The sequence below is a fragment of the Euleptes europaea genome, chromosome 3 (assembly GCF_029931775.1).
Source record: "Euleptes europaea isolate rEulEur1 chromosome 3, rEulEur1.hap1, whole genome shotgun sequence".
Taxonomy (NCBI): Eukaryota; Metazoa; Chordata; class Lepidosauria; order Squamata; family Sphaerodactylidae; genus Euleptes; species Euleptes europaea.
This window is the reverse complement of record NC_079314.1, coordinates 23339161-23356973: the sequence shown is the minus strand read 5'-3', so window position 1 is coordinate 23356973 and position 17813 is coordinate 23339161. Positions and strand designations below refer to the sequence as shown.

At 47.7% G+C, this 17813-nt stretch overlaps 1 protein-coding gene across 1 annotated transcript in view; it reads right to left on the bottom strand.

Annotated features, from left to right (window-relative positions):
• Window positions 1-17813, bottom strand: part of DHDDS (dehydrodolichyl diphosphate synthase subunit) — a 28272-nt gene that overhangs the window by 1525 nt on the left and 8934 nt on the right. Inside the window, exons 4-7 of the mRNA XM_056846976.1 lie at window positions 14915-15031; window positions 11809-11910; window positions 8828-8942; window positions 681-788 (exon numbers count right to left, since the gene is read on the bottom strand). Coding sequence (XP_056702954.1) covers window positions 681-788; window positions 8828-8942; window positions 11809-11910; window positions 14915-15031 — 442 coding nt within the window. The remainder of the gene's footprint in view (window positions 1-680; window positions 789-8827; window positions 8943-11808; window positions 11911-14914; window positions 15032-17813) is intronic.

Genomic DNA, 17813 nt, shown 5'->3' with positions numbered 1-17813 from the left:
TCTTCCACTTAAAAAGGTAAAGGTCCCTTGTGCAAGCACCTGGTCATTCCTGACCCATGGGGTGACGTCACATCCCGACATTTCCTAGGCAGACTTTGTTTTTAGGGGGTGGTTTGCCAGTGCCTTCCCCAGTTCATCTTCCCTTTACCCCCAGCAAGCTGGGTACTCACTTCACTGACCTCGGAAGGATGAAAGGCTGAGTCAACCTTGAGCTGGCTACCTGAAACCAACTTCCGTTGGGATCGAACTCAGGTCGTGAGCAGAGCTTGGACTGCAGTACTGCAGCTTACCACTCTGCGCCACGGGACTCATATTTGTACTCTACCACTTAAGGGAGAATCAAACTGGCTTACAATCACCTTCCCTTCCCCTCCCCACAACAGACACCCTGGGAGGTAGGTGGAGCTGAGAGAGCTCTAAGAGCTGTGACTAGTCCAAGGTCACCCAGCTGGCTTCATGCGTAGGAGTGGGGGAAACCAACCCGGTTCACCAGATTAGCGTCTGCCGCTCATGTGGAGGAGCGGGGAATCAAACCCAGTTCTCCAGATTAGTCCACTGCTCCACACCACTGCTCTTAACCGCTACACCCTGTTGGCATTATTGCTGCTCGAAGATTTCAGAGATTAACACCGTTGATCTTTTAAAGTATGTCTTCGCCTCGTACTTTCTAGGGCTCTTACTTGCAAAGCACTGTGGTTCATCTGGTACTGGATGACGGCATCCCACAAATTCCAGAAGGAATACTCTGGCCACAGGACGGGCTGGAACACCAGGCAGGAATGAGACGTCTGCAGAAAGAACAACAACCCAAAAAAATGCAGCGTAAATGCAACCTGCGCAGGTAGGAAAAGGCTGCAGTGAGAAATGCCGATAAATTCTTCTAGAATAACTTCCGTTAGTGGCCTCTTATTCATGGGCCAAATTTGTGCATTGAATATCTATGCCCAGTTCACTGCAAGAGTATTTCCAGATTTTTCTGAACACCTCAGGAGTTTTATTGTTTTGCAATTTAAAATACTCAAAGGATGCAAAAGAACTGCGTGGACACTAAAACTTTCGGCCACAATTGCTCTGGTACACACATGAAAACATGAAGCTGCCTTACACTGAACCAGACCCTCGGGGAGCAGTCCTATGGGGAGCGGTTAACACACTTAGGGCTGTTTAGCTTGGAAAGAAGACGTCTGAGGGGAGACATGATAGACGTCTATAAAATTATGCATGGTTTGGAGAGAGTGGACAGGGAGAAGCTTTTCTCCCTCTCCCATAATACTAGAACGCGAGGTCATCTGTTGAAGCTGGAGGGTGACAGATTCAAAACAGATAAAAGGAAGTATTTTTTCACACAACGCATAGTTAAATTGTGGAACTCCCTGCCCCAAAATGTGGTGATGGCTGCCAACTTGGAAGGCTTTAAGAGGGGAGTGGACATATTCATGGAGGAAAGGGGTATTCATGGCTATTAGTTAAAATGGATACTAGTCATGCTGCATACCTATTCTCTCTAGTATCAGAGGAGTATGCCTATTATATTAGGTGCTGTGGAACACAGGCAGCATGGTGCTGCTGCAGTTGTCTTGTTTGTGGCTTCCTGGAGGCACCTGGTTGGCCACTGTGTGAACAGACTGCTGGACTTGATGGGCCTTGGTCTGATCCAGCAGGGCCTTTCTTACGTTCTTATGGTCCATCAAAGTCAGTCTTGTCTACTTAGACCAGCAGTGGCTCTCCAGGGTCTCAGGCAGAGGTCTTTCACATCGCTTACTTGCCTAGTCCCTTTAACTGGAGATGCCGGGAATTGAACCTGGGACTTTTTGCATGCCAAGCAGATGCTCTACCACTGAGCCACAGTCCCTCCCAACTGCCTTCATCACCAGCAGAAGGATCTTTGGGAAACTGATGAGGATTGAGGCTCCAAGGCCACATGCCACATAACACTCCCAAGGCATCTGATGAAGTGAGCTCAGACTGATGCTGGAAAACATTTGGGTTCAGTCTTCAATTGCCACTGGACGCTTGTTTTATTTCATTTGCTTTGCGATCACTCACAAATTTAGAACAGCCTTGTTACTAGGTCAATGACCACACCTTCTGTCTCCTTCTCCCCAAAAACACACCATCGGATCCATCTTTGATAAGCTGTGACTCAAAAGGCAATAGTTAACTTCCTCAATATAATTAGGCATTGTTGCACAAGACCGACGTTTGCTCAATGCTCACAAAGTGGCAATCTGCTGTTTTCAAACTATGATAAACAAAGTGTGGACGAGTTGGGGGTGGGGGTGGGGCAGAATGCCAGCCAAGTATGGAGTGACAGGCGAGGCCAAGAGGGTGGGGGGAAGCTTTTGGAGGAAGAGAAAAATCCAGACCGATAAGACATCAGAAACAAACAGAGCAACAGAGTGGATAACGCTGTCAGTGGAACCCTGTGCAGAACGACTCTAGTCTAAGCCCATTGAAATCATTGGGTCTGGAGTAACCCTCGGCAGGATTGCACTGTGAAAGGGGCTTTCTGTCACAGAAGAAGAAAAGTTGGTTTTTATATGCCAACTTTCTCTACTACTTAAGGAAGAATCAAACCGGCTCACAATCACCTTCCCTTCCCCTCCCCACAACAGACACCCTGTGAGGTAGGTGCGACTGAGAAAGCTCTAAGAGAGCTGTGACTAGCCCAAGGTCACCCAGCTGCACGTGTAGGAGTGGGGAAACCAACCTGGTTCACCAGATTAGTGTCCGCCGCTCATGTGGAAGAGTGAGGAATCAAACCCAGTTCTCCAGGTCACAGTCCACCGCTCCAAACCACCACTCTTAACCACTATAACAAGCTGGCTCTCTATACCACGCTGGCTCTCAGAGGCAGCTATTCTTCTCTACCAGCTGCTCTAAACCTGCAGATGTAAAGAGCAAGATATTACAGGCTTTTGCCACCAGCTAGAGGACCGCTGGGTGGTTTTACAGCCTTCCACCCAGAGATAACACCAAAGCAAGGAGATAAACCAGCCTGGTTCTGTCCACTGGCCAGAGAACAAGCAGCCATAAGAGCCTGTTTCTGCCTTTTCTGTCCCCCCAAAACCCGGTTCTATGGGAATGCAAATGGGACTGAAGGACATCATTTTTTTTTTTAAAAAAAAGTCTTTTGTAAGTCACCTTGATCAAAATGTGGAGCACATTAAATGTTTGGTGCAAGATTACAGGACCTACCAGTAGTTAGCCATACTATCAGGGGCTCGGTCTTGACCACATGCCAGCAATTCCCTTCTCTGTTCGCACAGGACAAACAGGCTGGCCTCTATGCAAAACGCATACAAGTCTGATGTAAAGAACTGGCAACATTCAGAAGCCAGCGAGAGAACCTTTCAGTCCCACAGGACACTGTGCCACTACGCTAAAAAGTTACCCTTCCGGAAAAGTACTTCAGAAAGGAAGACTCCAGTGTGAAATTGTTGAATTAAAATTCATTAGGAAGCTCAATACTATCCAACTTGGCCTCAGCTGTGATAGTGGTTTCTTACCAAGGCATGGAATTAGAAGATGATGAAAAGTTGGTTTTTATATGCCAACTTTCTCTACCACTTAAGGGAGAATCAAATTGGCTTACAATCACCTTCCCTTCCCCTCTCCACAACAGACACCCTGTGAGGTAGGTGGGACTGAGAGAGTTCTTAGAGAACTGTGACTAGCCCAAGGTCACCCAGCAGGCTTCATGTGTAGGAGTGGGGAAACCAACTCAGTTCACCAGATTAGCGTTCGCTGCTCATGTGGAGTAGGGAATCAAACCCAGTTCTCCAGATTAGAGTCCACCGCTCTTAACCACTATACCACACTGGCTCTCATTAGCACAGTAATTATGATGGTGGTGACATATTAATAATAAATGCACACATTATTTTGGTAATCCTTACAGCAGGCCTCTAAGGTAGGCCAATATTATTATTCCCAAATTGAAATGGAAGGCTGAGAGGGAGAGAAAGGAGATTGCCTAAGGCCGCCTAGCAAGACCGTGGAACAGGTAAGGATTGAATGGGAGACCTCCCAGTTTGGTCTTGCAATACTGTACCAGTTCTCTAGATCAGCTAGTCTGGGAAGAATGGGTTATCATGCTGTGAAAGATAATGTGCATGTACAGCTGCTAAACGATGGCACCAGGTATAAGATGAAGTGAATTGTTAGTGCACAGAAGCTTATACTTTGGAGAAAAAGCATTTCTCAAGAGGAGGACTAAGATGGCACTCCAGGGGGTCTGGGAGTCATTTGAAAGGACAGAAGACCTTCTCTCGCACTCCTCTGGCCAATGTGAAAAGGAAGTCCTCTCATTTTTCCGGGAATGGGAGCAGAGACTCTGCTTCAGGAGAAGAGGACAGAATCTGCTTGTGTGTGTGTTAAGTGCCATCAAGTCGCTTCCGACTCATGGCAACCCTATGAATCTATGTCCTCCAAAGTGTCCTATCTTTGACAGCCTTGCTCAGGTCTTGCAAATTGAGGGCTGTGGCTTCCTTGATTGAGCCAATCCATCTCTTGTTGGGTCTTCCTCTTTTCCTGCTGCCCTCCACTTTTCCTAGCATGACTGTCTTTTCCAGTGATGCTTGCCTTCTCATAATGTGACCAAAATACAATAGCCTCAGTTTAGTTATTTTAGCTTCTAGGGTCAGTTCAGGCTTGATTTGATCTATAACCCACTGATTTGTTTTTTCGGCCGTCCACGGTATCCATAACACTCTCCTCCAACACCACATTTCAAAAGAATCTACTTTCTTCCTATCAGCTTTCTTCAATGTCCAGCTTTCACACCCATACATAGCAATAGGGAATACGATGGCATGAATTAACTTGATCTTGGTGGCCAGTGACACATCCTTCACTTAAGAATCTTTTCTAGCTCTTTCATGGCTGCCCTTCCCAATCTCAAATCTCCTACAGAATCTGCTTGCCCACCTCTTAGGAAGGGCAGGACCTAAGTGATCCGCTGCTGCCCGCAGATACCTCGCTTTCAGATCACCTGAAAGGATTCTGGATAATGAAAGGCAGCATGATTTGAATAAATTTAAGAGCTTTCTTTATGATCCAGGCATGCTAAATAAGGTAGCTTTGATGCCTTATGTTAAGCATTTAGTTAACCTTGATCATAGAAGGATTTTCACCTTATTAAAGTATGATATGGTACCCTCAGTGATTCTTGAGGGTATCTATAGAGGATTACCATCTACAGAATGTTTGTGCTTATGTGGAGATGGGAATACTGAGAACCCAAGCACATCTTTTTTATTGTAAGATCTATAGTCATATTAGGGAAACTCTGATTACCCCCATAGTTTCCTGCCATCCCGGAAAAAATAGAAGGACTCTTCTCTAGGTTATACTAGCAGATAAGAATAAAGAGATCCCTTTCAAAGTTGCCAAATTTGGATGGAAAGCCTATAAGACTAAGAAAACTTGGGTAAGCCATATATAGGCATTTCAGCTGTAATTTTTATAAAGATATTGTACACTTCTGTGAATTTATTATTTTAAAATGTTTCTTTTCTCAAAAGTTATTTGATACTGGAAGTCTGAATTATTATTATTGGTCTTGGACTGTATTAATTTTTTTTTTAATTTACACCTCAAATCACTTGCTCGAAAATGCACTTATGAGTTGCCAGGATCCAGTCGCTCAGATGTACTGTCTTAACACAGTCACCAGAGCTATTTCTGGTATAAAACTGAGCTGGGCTTCAATCCCTTTCCCAACACAAGGGGTTTCACCACAGCCAGAAACGCCACTCTGTGCCCAGAGACAATAGCTTAGCAGCCAGTTGTGGTTTTGAGTTGAATGCTGGACCGTCAGGCTGTGTGCAATGCTAGTCTTTTTTCTTTCTTTTGAGTAGGCTCTTCCCACCCCTGTCCAGCCTAGAAGTTATTCACCAGTAAGGATTGCTGCCTCCAGTGCAAAGTCCTTTCCAATCAAGGGATGAGACTGATAAGAATGTGGGTCAGGACCTTTTGAGTTGTAACCAATGGCATCCGCAACCTTCTGAGACCTGACTTTCTAGGCTACATACAGACAACACAAACCACAAGCAGGGTGGTTGCAAGATGGTTAAGGCCATAGTTTCCAGGGAGGGGCTATGGCTCAGTGGTAGAGTATCTGCTTGGCATGCAGAAGGTCCCAGGTTCAATCCCTGGCATCTCCAGTTAAAGGGACTAGGCAGGTAGGTGATGTGAAAGACTTCTGCCTAAAACCCTGGTCTGAGTAGACAATACTGACTTTGATGGACCAAGGGTCTAATTCAGTATAAGGCAGCTTCATATGTTCATTTTACTTAAACCTGCTTTTCAAGGGGAGACATGATAGAGGTCTATGACATTGTGCATGGTTTGGGGAGAGTGGACAGGGAGAAGCTTTTCTCCCTCTCTCATGGTACTGGAACACGGAGTCATCTGCTGAAGCTGGAGGGTGATTCAAACCTGATAAAAGGAAGTATTTCTTCACACAACGCATAGTTAAATTGTGGAACTTCCTGCCCCAGGATGTGGTGATGGCTGCCAACTTGGAAGGCTTTAAGAGGGGAGTGGACATGTTCAAGGAGGAGAGGGGTATCCATGGCTGCTAGTTAAAATGAATGCTTGTCATGATGCACACCTGTTCTCTCCAGGATCAGAGGAGTGTGCCAAATATATTAGGTGCCGTGGAACATGGGCAGGATGCTGCTGCTGCACATGGGCAGGATGCTGCTGCTGCAATCGTCTTGTTTGTGGGCTTCCTAGAGGCACCTGGTTGGCCACTGTGTGAACCAACTGCTGGACTTGATGGGCCTTGGTCTGATCCAGCATGGCTTTTCTTATGTTCTTAAGTTCTAAGCCTTGCTAACGAAGTTTGCACTTTATTGTTTTGAGAACGTGAAAAGGTCGAGGCCTCCGGAGGGCCCGTGTGGGGAGAAGAGGAGGGACGGGGTAGAGGGCTGTTAAAAGTTCATTTATCTTAAAACGGGGGTCCTCGGCACCTCCAAATTCGAGAACTGCTGCCACAGCAAACCTGTGAGCCACGAGACCACCCTTTCCCCAGTTGCCGTAAAAGGCTAAACACAACCGCCTCTCTGGAATTTAAAGCCTGAAACTGCCAGATTGCTCAAGGTTTAGAAATTGAGAGGGTGTGGCTGATGTTGCTCATTTGTTGTCTGGGTTTCTGCCACTCCCTTCTGCAATCGTCAGTGGGAAGCTGCTCTTAAAATAAACCCCTCGCGCACACGCAAAACAAACCAAACAGAAGGTTTTATAAGATTCCAGGCTAAACAAAGTTCTCCTCTGGAGGTGACATTCTAAAGCCAGATACAAGTCATGAGGATTTATTCGTCTTCTTGCTGAACTGATAACTAATCGTTTTGCAGTAGAAAAGAGCAACAGCCCAGTAGCGCCCTAAAGACTAACAACATTTCTGGCAGGGTATGAGCTTTCGTGAGTCACAGATCACTTCTTCAGATACAGCTAGAATCCATGATGACTTTTCCACGCCTACCCCGTGGCGCAGAGTGGAAAGCTGCAGTACTGCAGTCCAAGCTCTGCTCACTACCTGAGTTTGATCCCGACGGAAGTTGGTTTCAGGTAGCTGGCTCAAGGTTGACTCAGCCTTCCATCCTTCCGAGGTCGGTAAAATGAGTATCCAGCTTGCTGGGGGTAAAGGGAAGACGACTGGGGAAGGCAATGGCAAACCACCCCGTAAACAAAAGTCTGCCTAGTAAATGTCGGGATGTGACGTCACTCCATGGGTCAGGAATGACCCGGTGCTTGCACAGGGAACCTTTACCTTTTACTACCCCTTCTTATATCACACCTAATCCGATCATGCCTGCTATGGTCATTTACCTGCTATTGACATTTACTTGCTATTGTCACTGGGTGTCTGAATTCACTCTTCTCTACTTAAGGGCAGATGGACTCACATTCTATCTGTGTCTGAAGAAGAGAGCTGTGGCTCACGAAAGCTCATACCCTGCCAGAAATTTCATTAGTCTTTAAAGTGCTACTGGATTCTTGCTCTTTTCTATTGCTACAGACAGACTAACATGGCTACTCATCATGATCTAACCATTCTGCAACAATTAAACCTGAAAAAATGAATCCTGGGGGCAACCATGGTTTGTCTTTTTACAGTTTCTCTCTTTACAGTGTCTAGAATAAAGAAGCAATTAAAAAGATTATTTGACCCCCTCCAACCTTGCAGTAAAACCCCCAAAGCATAAATGATCTCTAAAAGTAACCCAACAACATGTTCAACTAGCAAAGAAAGCTCTCACCACTCAACAGATACTTATTTCTGCGTGATGTCAGCATGGACTAGTGGTCAGAGTTGTGAACCAGCACCTGGGAGATCCAGGTTCGAATCCCTACTCTGCCATGGAAGCTCTATGGACGATCTTAGGCCACTCCCTCAGCCTAACCAGTGTGGTGTAGTGGTCAAGAGTGGTGGGTGGAGTGGTGGACCCTAATCTAGAGAACCAGGTTTGATTCCCCACTCCTCCACATGAGCAGCGGAGGCTAATCTGGTGGACTAGATTTGTTTCCCCACTCCTACACACGAAGCCAGCTGGGTGACCTTGGGCTAGTCACAGCTCTCTCAGTCCCACCTCCCTCACAGGGTGTCTGTTGTGAGGAGGGGAAGGGAAGGTGATCGTAAGCCGGTTTGATTCTTCTTTAAGTGGTAGAGAAAGTCGGCATATAAAAACCAACTCTTCTTCTTCTCACAAGGGTGGTGGTGGTTGTGAGGATAATGGTGGAGCGGAGAACAATGGGGTCCCCATTAGGGAGAAAAGTGGGGTGCAAACATCTAAACCAACTCTTTTGGTCCCTTTTTTACCTGCCACAGCAAGAAATCGCTAAGCCGGACCTCTCCCGAAGTTCTTATCAGGATGTCTGGATGAGGGGACTTGCAGGTGTAGAGACACTTGTCGAGTAATGATTCTGACACATCACTAAAGGAGAAAAGATAAAAACTCCAGTTAGCCTACCATGCAGCACAATGCCTCTTGGTATGGAAGCTGGAATGTAGAGGCCTATGCACCGCAGCTCACACACCTGTGGTCCTGAAAAGCATCTCTGCACATAGAGGTGCACTGCAACTCCCCGAGCAAGTCTGGCCACCACTCATTCCAACCCCCCCTCCCCAAGCATTGGTTTCTTTTCAGCTGTAGAAGAAGAAGAGTTGGTTTTTATATGCCGACTTTCTCTGCCATTTAAGGGAGACTCAAACTGGCTTACAATCACCTTCACCTCCCCACAATAGACACCCTGTGAGGTAGGTGAGGCTGAGAGAACTGTGACTAGCCCAAGGTCACCCAGCTGACTTCATGGGTGGGAGTGGGGGAACCAACCCGGTTCACCAGATTAGCCTCCTCCACTCATGTGGAGGAGTGGGGGAAATCAAACCCAGTTCTCCAGATCAGAGTCCACCACTCCAAACCACCATTCTTAGCCACTACATCACGCTGGCTCTCACACCATGCTGAGCTGTAGGTAGCTCAGTCCCCCCCTTCCCCCATACTGTGTCTCATTTCTGGGGGCCCTATTATGGCTCATCTATGTTCTGTAGCCACAGATCTTCCTTTTGCGAGACCAATCCTCACATCCCTCTCTGAAATATATCCAAGCCCTTTCTCAACAGGAAGCATTTTCTGTCCTTCAAGCAGTTAAGAGATATTGACAACTCTCCCCCACCCAGCTCCCTTTTTTTAAAAAGGAACTTTACTTTCAAGGGAGATGTGTTCTGAAGCACTGGGAGGGAGGAGCAGGCGGCCTTAAAATTTTCAAAAAGGGAAAGGAGAACCGTGAAATGGCAAGGAGGAAGCATCTTTCTGGGTACCTGCTTTTCTTTTTCTTTGAAGAGCCACAACAAAACTTTCTTTCCTAATTGGTCCCAGCCTTATTTCCTGATTATTTCCCACCACCACCCCCAATTTCTCACAAAATGAGAAGACAAGAGTCACTGGAAAAGACAATCATGCTAGGAAAAGTTGAGGGCAGCAGGAAAAGAGGAAGACCCAACAAGAGATGGATGGACTCAATAAAAGAAGCCATGGCCCTCAATTTGCAAGATCTGAGCAAGGCTGTTAAAGATAGGACATTTTGGAGGACACTGATTCATAGGGTCGCCATGAGTTGGAAGCGACTTGACGGCACTTAACACACACAATTTCTATACTAAAACATCACCATAGTATATAGCAATAATAGCAAAACCTGCTTAAGTCTTTTTTTTTAAAAAAGGAAGCGACTATATAAAATCCCGGAAGAATTTAAATAAAGATTCAAAACATCAGCAACTAAAAAGCAGAAGTGCTTGGTCCCTACCTCCTCAAGATATGTATCAGGACAGAAAGGACCTACGCAAGTATTTTGGTGTATCATCTAAGGAGCATGTTCACATAAAAATGGCACACCAACAAAAGGGGCCCACTCCACAGACATAGTTTAATCTTTTCAGAGCAGGAAAGGTCTTGGAGAGCAGGAATGAGGATCCCACAAATGCCTTCTTGGCTCAGCAGCCACACTAACTGTCCTTGCCACCAGACTTCCCCACCTCCTCCAAGTCCTCTACAACAAGAAGAAGAGTTGGTTTTTATATGCCAACTTTCTCTACCACTTAAGGAGGAATCAAACCGGCTTACAATCACCTTCCCTCCCCCTCCCCACAACAGACACCCTCTGAGGTAGGTGGGGCTGAGAGAGCTGTAAGAGATCTGTGACTAGCCCAAGGTCACCCAGCTGGTTTCATGTGTAGGAGTGGGGAAACCAACCTGGTTCACCAGATTAGCCTCCGCTACTCATGTGGAGGAGTGGGGGTTCAAACCCGGTTCTCCCGATCAGAGTCTGCCACTCCAAACCACTGCTCTTAACCACTACGCCACGCTGGCTCTCAAGCAGGGAGGGGGGTGTTTCTGTGGACAATTTGGCTGCCAGAAGAATAAGGCTGAGGACTTTTCTGTCTTCCTTGTGCAGTTTTTAAAAGCCTGGACCTGACTAGGGGCTTGAGTCTTTGGGTATGAGCCAAAAGGGCAGGAGTCAAATGGCTGTTGGCTCTCAGCCTGTGGCTTTTCATTGACCCTGCCCAACGAATCTTGGGATGAACTTAATTCCTTCTCTCTTATTTGTGGAGTTTTTGTTTTTCCAAAGGCACTTTGGGAGCCTTGTCAGAAGAGGCTTATAAACATTTCAATATATGAATACCTATAAGGGGAGGAATACCAAGGAATACCAGGGTTGCTGTGCAGAGGAAGGCACTGGCAAACCACCTCTGTTAGTCTCTTGCCATGAAAACCCCAAAAGGGGTCGCCATAAGTTGGCTGCGACTTGAAGGCACTTTACACACATAAGGGGAGGAGGAAGAGGAGGTAGAATTTTTTTCTGTAGACAGATTGAAAGGAACATCAGAGGAGACATCTGCCTCTTACCTTCCCCATACCACAGCACGAAGGAGAGAAGATGCAGCTTCACCCTTGAGCCTCCCAGGACATACAAAGGGGTTGGGTAAGAGGTTTGTCTAAATTTCAGTGCAAATGAAGGCTTGACTGAGAGGAAATGTGTGCAGATGGGTGGTCTTTCTTACCAGGTCAGGGCCGCTTCCCCCTGCTTGAGTGGATTTGTGATCACCTGCCAGGGAGGTTCCTATCGGAGAAACTGCCCCTATTCATCTAGACCAGTCACATCTCAGAGAAGTGGACTAGAGGTGGAGAGCGTGTCCAGTCCAGAGTGGCATCTGATGTGGTTTGGAAGGCCCAGGTACAAGTTACCTCCGCGAGCAGAGGAGCAGCAGACGCGTGAGCGCACCAGCACATACGTTACCTTGGCTGCAGCAGCTCTTGTTCAACACCCCAAGCCGCCTCCTTCACGGCATTGCTAATCTCATCTCTCGACGTGTATGCAAAGCAGATGTTCAGAAAACACCTGTTAAATTAAAAAGAGACACATGTTACTCAACAAAGGATGCTGCAGAGGCCAGGAGCTCCATGGCCCACCTGCAGAGGCCAGGAGCTCCACGGCCCGCCTGCCGAGGCCAGCCAGGGCCTCTTCTTGGTGCGGGGGTGTGGCTGAGGCGGTCGAGCAGGGGGAGGGCTGTACAGAGGCCCACCGAGCCGGCGGTGCGGCCAGTGCGCAGGCCGGCGAGGCCCCGGCGGCACGAGTTTTGGCCACCCCCTCAGCGTTAGGCCGTGGTGCGGGGGTGCGGCCGGGGGGGGGGTTGAGCAGGGGAAGGGCTGTACAGGGGCCCACTGAGCCGGTGGCGTGGCCAGCGCACAGGCCGGCGAGGCCCCGGCGGCACGAGTCTCAGCCGCCCCCTCAGCACACACCCGCACCGCGGCCTAACGCTAAGAGGGCGACCGAGACTCATGCTGCCGGGGCCTTGCTGGCTCGGTGGGCCCCTGTGTGTGTAGCCGGGTGTGTGTTTGTGGGGAGAAGCCGGGAAGGCTTCACTCCGATTGGCCCAGCACGTGCCTGTGGCCGTTTATGCCTGGGAGGTTTCGCCTTGGATTTGCCGCTCAATAGATAAACATTTTTCCCATCTGAATTCTCAAAATTCAAAAAGAAGCCCCCATGCAGAGTTTTGAGAATTCGGGTGGGGGAAGTGTGCATCTATTGAGCGGCAAATCCAAGGCGAAACCTCCCAGGCATAAACGGCCAACAACTTGGCTGGACTGTTCGGCACGCGCGCGCAGCTCCCTCCCCGGGTCTTATTCTGGCTTGAGGGAAGAGGAGCCGCTGCTGCCGTCCTCTGTCCTCCCTGCCCTCTTCCCTACTTCCTTCCCAGCCGGCGGCAAGGAAAAGCCCCAAGAGAGCCAGAATGGCTTCTTGGAGCTGGGCGGCCAGGCCGAGCTGGAGGCATATGTGAAAGTCTGGAGGGGGGGGAAGCACTCCCCCCTCCACACTTTCACACACACCTCCAGCTTGGCCGTGCCGCCCGGCTTAAGAAGCCGTTCTGGCTCCCTCGGGGCTTCTCCATGCCACTAGCGTGGCCCGGTGAGCGTGTGTGTGTTTGGGGGGGGAGCCTCCTTCCCTTTCCTTCCTTCCTGATTGCGTGTGTGCGTGCCTGCCTGCGTGTGTGTGTGTGGAGGGGGGGAAGGCGTGTATGCGCGCGTGTGTGTGTGGGGAAAGCCTCCTTCCCTTTCCTTCCTTCCTTCCTGATTGCGTGTGTGCATGCCTGCGTGTGTGTGTGTGTGTGGAGGGGGGGAAGGCGTGTATGCACGCATGTGTGTGTGTGGGGAAAGTCTCCTTCCTTTTCCTTCCTTCCTTCCCGATTGCGTGTGTGTGTGCCTGCGTGTGTATGTGTGTGGAGGGGGGGAAGGCGTGTATGTGTGTGTGGGGGGGAAAGCCTCCTTTCCTTCCTTCCTTCCCTCTCTCCCTCCTTTGCATAACCTCTCCTAGGGTTGCCAGGCTGGAGACCTGGAAACCCTAGCCTTCCTTCCTAGCCTTCCTTTCCTTCCCTCCCTCCTCTGCATGGCCTCTCCTAAAGTTGCCATCTTCCAGGTGGTGGGTGGACCTGGCAACCCTAGCTTTCCTTCCTAGCCTTCCTTCCTTCCCTCCCTCCTCTGCATAGCCTCTCCTAGGGTTGCCACCAGGTGGTGGCTGGAGACCTGGCAACCCTAGCCTTCCTTCCTTCCCTCCTCTGCAAAGCCTCTCTTAGGGTTTCCACTCTCCAGTTGGTGGCTGGAGTCCTGGCAACCCAGCCTTCCTTCCCTCCCTCCTCTGCAAAGCCTCTCTTAGGGTTTCCACTCTCCAGTTGGTGGCTGGAGACCTGGCAACCCAGCCTTCCTTCCTTCCCTTCCTCCTCTGCAAAGCCTCTCTTAGGGTTTCCACTCTCCAGTTGGTGGCTGGAGTCCTGGCAACCCTAGCCTTCCTTCCTAGCCTTCTTTTCCTTCCCTTCCTTCCCTCTTATGCATAGCCTCTCCTAGGGTTGCCAACCTCCAGGTGGTGACTGGAGACCTGGCAACCCTAGCCTCTCCCCCCCCCCCGCTGGGAGAGCTACACCTGGTATGGCCCCCGAAAGGTGTTATAAATGTGCAAATGGCCCTTGACAGGAAAAAGGTTCCCCACCCGATATAGGGAATTAGAGAGTGGGAATGGATAGCTGACAAGAAGAAGAAGAGTTGGTTTTTATATGCCGACTTTCTCTACCATTTAAGGGAGAAGCAAACCAGCTTACAATCCCTTCCCCTCCCCACAACAGACACCCTGTGAGGTAAGTGGGGCTGAGAGAGCTTTAGGAGAGCTGTGACTAGCCCAAGGTCACCCAGTTGGCTTCTTGTGGAGGAGTGGGGAATCAAACCCAGTTCTCCAGATCAGAGTCCACCGCTTCAAACCACGACACCACACTGTATGTCTCTCTCTACACACACACACACACACACACATTAGCACAGTGATCTGCAACTGTCTATAAATTAAAGAGATTAAGAAAACAGTATAAGTACACCCATTTGCACAGCTTCAAACTATACAAGTGAACATTACTGATAACTGACACATCAATAATCTGTAAAGTTTTTGCAGCCCTAACATTGTTTTCACTAGCCCTTTATTGGAAAGTGGCACTCATAAGATTTCACAGTAATTAATAAAAAAAACACACACAAGCACCGTGTGCGACTGTTTCAATGCATGGGCATAAATCTGAGAGTGGCTCACCCTTGCCCGTAATCCACTTCTCTTTCTGCAAAGCATCTCTAGGAAGCCCATCAGTCCCCTAGAAATCTTTTCCTGCCATTCCCTTCATGTAGTGGTTATTCTAGTATCCACACACCCCTCCAATGTTTAAATGTTTCCTTTTCTTTTTCGAAGAGTGAGTTATTTGGTTCTGTACCAAGCCACATTTGGCTCTATAGCCCAGATGCTGACATAGCCCTGATGTAGCCTGTATATACAAATGTATTGATAAAAAAGTTATGGCAGGACTCACTTGTTATATTGCTTTGTAGTCAACACAACCTTGGCGATCAGCTTCTGGATATCTAGTGGCAAGAGTGTCAGGTCTCCAAGGACTCGAACACAGACCCCATGTTTCTCCAGATTGTCCCTATAAAGAGGGAAGAGATTTGTTGAGATACAAGCCAAGGCCAAGCAATGCCAACATAAACCATATTAACAGTGGAGTCCTAAACCTAGTTATGCCCTGACGTCAGTGTGCTGAAAATGGTGTGCTACGTAAGATGACACAGTAGTTAAACCTTGCATACCTAAAGAAATGTTCCATATAAACTATGAATATATTTTATTTTTTAAATGGGGGACATAGTAATGGGAGGTCATGTTGGGCCGCATCAGTGGCACCTCAAATACTTATACATTTTTTCTCTCCAGGATAAGCTTTTGCAAGTCAGAGCTCACTTCATCACATGCACCAGAGTATACATCCATCAGGCCTGATTTATATATCCAATAGAAAGGTGGTGGTGGTGGGGAGAGTATTTCAAAGAAAGGCAGGCTCAAAACAAGATCTAATCCACGGAATAATCAGTTCACTCAGAGCAGGTGTAAGAGAGACACTCCCAATTTTTGTTAGATAAGCAAATTACAAAACCTAGCACAGCATGAAATGAGATAAGCAGATGCAACAGGAAGTTAGAGGTATCGCTGGAGTAAACATCTGTATAGTGTGTGAAAGGCAAGGTATGAATATCTATAGTAAGTAATAAGTGAGAGGTATTAGTTAAGACCTGACAGAGTAGCGTTACTTTTTTTGATGAATGTCACTTCAGCAATTTTGTGCGGGATTTTTCCTTTGAAGCCCTTCCATGGAAGAATGGTGACTTTAAGATCAGTAACAGAATGCCCCAGGAGACTGAAATATTCACCCACTGTTCTCTAACTACTGTGATTTTCAGTGTCAGATTTATGTCCACTTATTCTTTTGTACAGGGAATGACCTGCCCTCAGCAGAGAACAGAAGGACATTGCTGACATGTGGCGGCATATGTTAACGTCAGAGGACGAGCACTCAGATGAGCTCAAGATGGCATGGCTGAGGTTGTTAAGTCTTGAGTGTAATTCACAATGGTTTCCTCATAAGCAGAAAGAAGTGTGGGGGAGCATGAAAGAGGACAGGAAAGATTTTAGCCCTCCCTATGAATATCTACTGCAACACCTGCAAAGTGAAATAAAGAAAGATACCAGCAATGAATTGTGGGGTTACACCTGATCCTCACTGTTCACGGTTTCACGGCACACGGTTTCACTTATCTGCAGTCCATGGCCCAACCACATAATGCAGCTACTCCAAGCACATGACTTCGTTGTGTGTTTAGTCAATGCAGGGGGCACGAGGATGCTTGCCTTCCCATCTGCCTCTGCATGGCCGTTAGCTCATCAGCACTGTGCATGCGTTCACTCCCACCACATGCTCAGGGGTGCTGATTGTTACTTTTTGTGAGAAATGTGGTTATTTTGCTATTGGGAGGAACCAGACCCTCTGCTTCCCACAGATTTCACCATTCACTGCCGTCTCGGGAACAGGTCCCCTCTGAATGGCAAAGGTCTACTATGCTTCTTAAGCTACTCTAGACAAAGGTGTTGTTTTACTTTGTTGATATTATGACGGCTGTAACAAAAGTTGCCTTAAGCCAAGAGGAAAGGTGGGGTATATTAGTAAACAAAATAGAAATGGAAATTAATAAAGTTTATAAAATTAAAAACAGCTGAGGATCATGCATCTCTCACCATCTATACAAATGTATCTATTTAAAACATTTGTAAGCTGGCCCTTTTCCCAGATAAATGGAACCCCAATGCAAAATTACAAGCTCAGGCAGCTTCCATTTGCATCAGGGCCATGCGGAGAAGGGAAGAGGCATTTAACCCTTCAACCTCTATTCAGTTTTGTTCATCACAACCTGACTCCTTGCTTTGTTATTAAGAAGAGGAAGAAGAGTTGGTTTTTATATGCCGACTTTCTCTACCACTTAAAGGAGAATCAAACTGGCTAACAATCACCTTCCCTTCCCCACAACAGACACCCTATGAGATAGGTGGGGCTGAGAGCGTGTGACTAGCCCAAGGTCACCCAGCTGGTTTCATGAGGAGGAGTGGGGAAACAAATCCAGTTCACCAGATTAGCGTCCGCCCCTCATGTGGAGGAGTGGGGAATCAAACCCGGTTCTGCAGATCAGAGTCCACCGCTCCACTTTTATTAGCACTTTAAAAGGGGGGGAACGCACTTTAAGGCACACACCCTTTCTCTTTTAAACCGCCAACAACAAAGGTTTTCGACAATAACACTGAATGGAGGTTGATGGGTTAAACACCTGCTCCCTTTCCTGCACAGTCTCGATGAAACCTGAAACTGCAATTTGCATTTTACTGGTCGATGGAAACACAATCTTTTTCCTCATTCATTTTTGCTCCAAGATTCTGAAGTGTGTACACAGTGGGGCTGTAATGGAGGCCTGGCTGGTGGAAAGATGGGCCTGATCATCCTGCGTCTCAGGCTCCACCAGCCAAGAAAACTCCAACATAAATTTCTGTTGATTAGGAGCCAAATTTTATTTATTTAGACAGTCATGCCCCATTTTTCTTCCTGGTGAGGGAACTCAAAGCGTTCGCCTGTATTTTATCCTCAAGTCAATCCTGTGGGGGAGGTTAGGCTGAGAGGCAATGACCGGCCCAAGGTCACCCAATGAGCTTCCATTGCAGAGTGGGGATTTAAATCTGGGATTCACCGATCCTAATTCTACTCTAACCACTACTCCACTTTTATCAGATGAGACCTGAGCAGAGGTGTGGGACAGAGCATTTTCTGGTACTTTATTTCCCCCCATAAAGGTTCATTGTTTCACAAAATTAACAATGAACGGATGCCATTG